Source organism: Condylura cristata, unplaced genomic scaffold (genome assembly GCF_000260355.1).
Source record: "Condylura cristata isolate star-nosed mole 26May11 unplaced genomic scaffold, ConCri1.0 scaffold00029, whole genome shotgun sequence".
NCBI lineage: Eukaryota > Metazoa > Chordata > Mammalia > Eulipotyphla > Talpidae > Condylura > Condylura cristata.
The window spans coordinates 17,890,429-17,892,319 of record NW_004567130.1 but is presented as its reverse complement, the minus strand read 5'-3'; the positions used below and the strand labels follow the sequence as shown (position 1 = coordinate 17,892,319).

At 73.2% G+C, this 1,891-nt stretch overlaps 1 protein-coding gene across 1 annotated transcript in view; it reads left to right on the top strand.

Annotated features, from left to right (window-relative positions):
- The first annotated feature begins 1,587 nt into the window (after nucleotides 1-1,587).
- The window catches only part of LRRC43 (leucine rich repeat containing 43), a 10,546-nt gene continuing 10,242 nt past the window's right edge, over nucleotides 1,588-1,891 (top strand). The window contains exon 1 of the mRNA XM_012730844.1: nucleotides 1,588-1,599. Within this exon, the coding sequence (XP_012586298.1) occupies nucleotides 1,588-1,599 (12 nt within the window). The remainder of the gene's footprint in view (nucleotides 1,600-1,891) is intronic.

Genomic DNA, 1,891 nt, shown 5'->3' with positions numbered 1-1,891 from the left:
GGGCCGGGCTGGATGGAGGCTGCGGAGCCGGCCGAGCCGCCTGGCTGGTGACCGGTGCGCCCTGAGGGGCCGGTGTCGGGGTGTCAGGGGTCCGTCCGTGCAGGGGAAGGCGGGCGGGTGCCCACAGGCTGTGTCCCAGTGCGTCCCTGCAGCCCCAGCCCCGGCGCTCAGCCTCTCGCTGACCCTCGCCAAGTCTAAGGCGGCGGGTGAGAACGACCACCACCGTGGTTTATTAAACAGCCTCCTGAGGGCGCACTCGCAGCGCGATAAATACAAATAAATACACGCGGCGCGGCTGCCCGCGCTGGGCCGCAACCACGCTGCCGCTCCAGTCTGCCTCTCCGTGGCAGGTCCGCTGGGCCTCACCCAGCCCCAGGGGCCCCGGAGGCCCGCACGGCGGCCTGGACTTGCATGCACGCCGAGAGCTGCGTGAGGACCGTTAGGATGAAGCGCTTCTGCTGGAAGGCGCCGGGGGGCAGCGGGACGGCAGCCTGCGGCTCCTGCGGGGCCTCGAGCTTGTCCAGCTGCTCCGTGATCTCGTCCACGAGGCCGCCGAGGGACCGGCCTGTGGCCCCATCACCGGGGTCACGCAGCAGCCGCCTGAGGGCCCTGAGGTGTGGCAGGACGGCAGGGCGGGCCGGGGGTCGTGGGCACGGCAGCGAGTAGCTCCTGGACTCCGGCACCCCCTTCTCCCTCCGCAGCTGTGGGGAGCGGGAGGCGCGGTAAGCGGGGCCCGGCGCACACTGGCAAGGGCTCGCCGCCCTCCAGGCCTGGCACCCTGCCAGAGCGAGAGCCCAGCCGCTCCCAGGTCAGGGCGCAGGCAGGAGGCCAGCTGGGTGACTGAGGCCCCGCGGCCCGGGGTGCGCACCTGGCCGCAGGGGGAGCCCCAGCCGGACCCCCTTGGTCTTCCCGGGGCCCTCAGCACCGTGCCAGCTGAGCCCCGAGCCTTGCGTCTCCGCTGCTAGGGGCTGGCACCCCGCAGAGGGTAAGGGCAGACCAGCCTCCCACTGCCCCACACTGGGGGGTGCGTGTGTGAACACGGTGACCCAAGGTCCAGGGAGGGAAGGGGGCGCACGGCGCCTGCCCCTGTGCGCTGCGGCGGGCGGGGGCCCCAGTGAAAGTGGTGGGGCCTGCGTTTGTGCAGCGGGCAGCAGGGGCTGGCCGCTGGCGGGACAGGCTGGTGGAACGCGCAGGCAGCGCAGGGCAGACTCAGGGTGGCCGGAGTCCTGCGGCCCGCCCCGTGCCCGCCGCCCGTGCCCGGCGCCTGGGCTGGCCACCCCAGCCCTGGCCCCGGTCCTGAGACTGGCTGCTGCTCTGCTGGGCGGGGGAGGCTGAGCGGGCGGCGCTCCTGAGACACTCACGTAGCCCTCCAGGAGCTCCTGCGACAGCTTCGCCAGCATCGAGGTGATTCTCTGCTGCTCCCTGGCTGGAGGCCCACGCACCAGCGCCGTCCCGCAGCAGCAGGCCAGAAGCAGGGCCAGCCCGACGGCTCCTGCAGGGAGACAAGCGTGAGCCGTGAGCCGCGCCCGGGGCGGCCGAGGGGGCCGAGGGATGGGCCGGCCTGCGGGCACACCTGCGCTGGGGGCCATGGCGGGCTGGGCAGGTGCGCCTGCCGCGTGCATTTAAAGGCCCCGCGGGGAGCGCGCTGTGCACGGCCCGCCCACGGGAAACCATTCAGCTTTTCCCCAGAAATCCGTCCAGACGCCCGCACCGGGCTGGGTAAAAGGGCTGGAGGAAGTGCTGAGGTTTCCCCGTGGGCCTGACTCAGGCCCGGCACAGGAAGGCGGCGTTATCGCGCCTTCTCGGAAGGCTCGTTGGCGCGGCCAGGAGGCGCCGCCGCGGGTCTGGGGCAACACCGCACCGGGCCTCGGCCGGGGATGCCCGCAGGAGG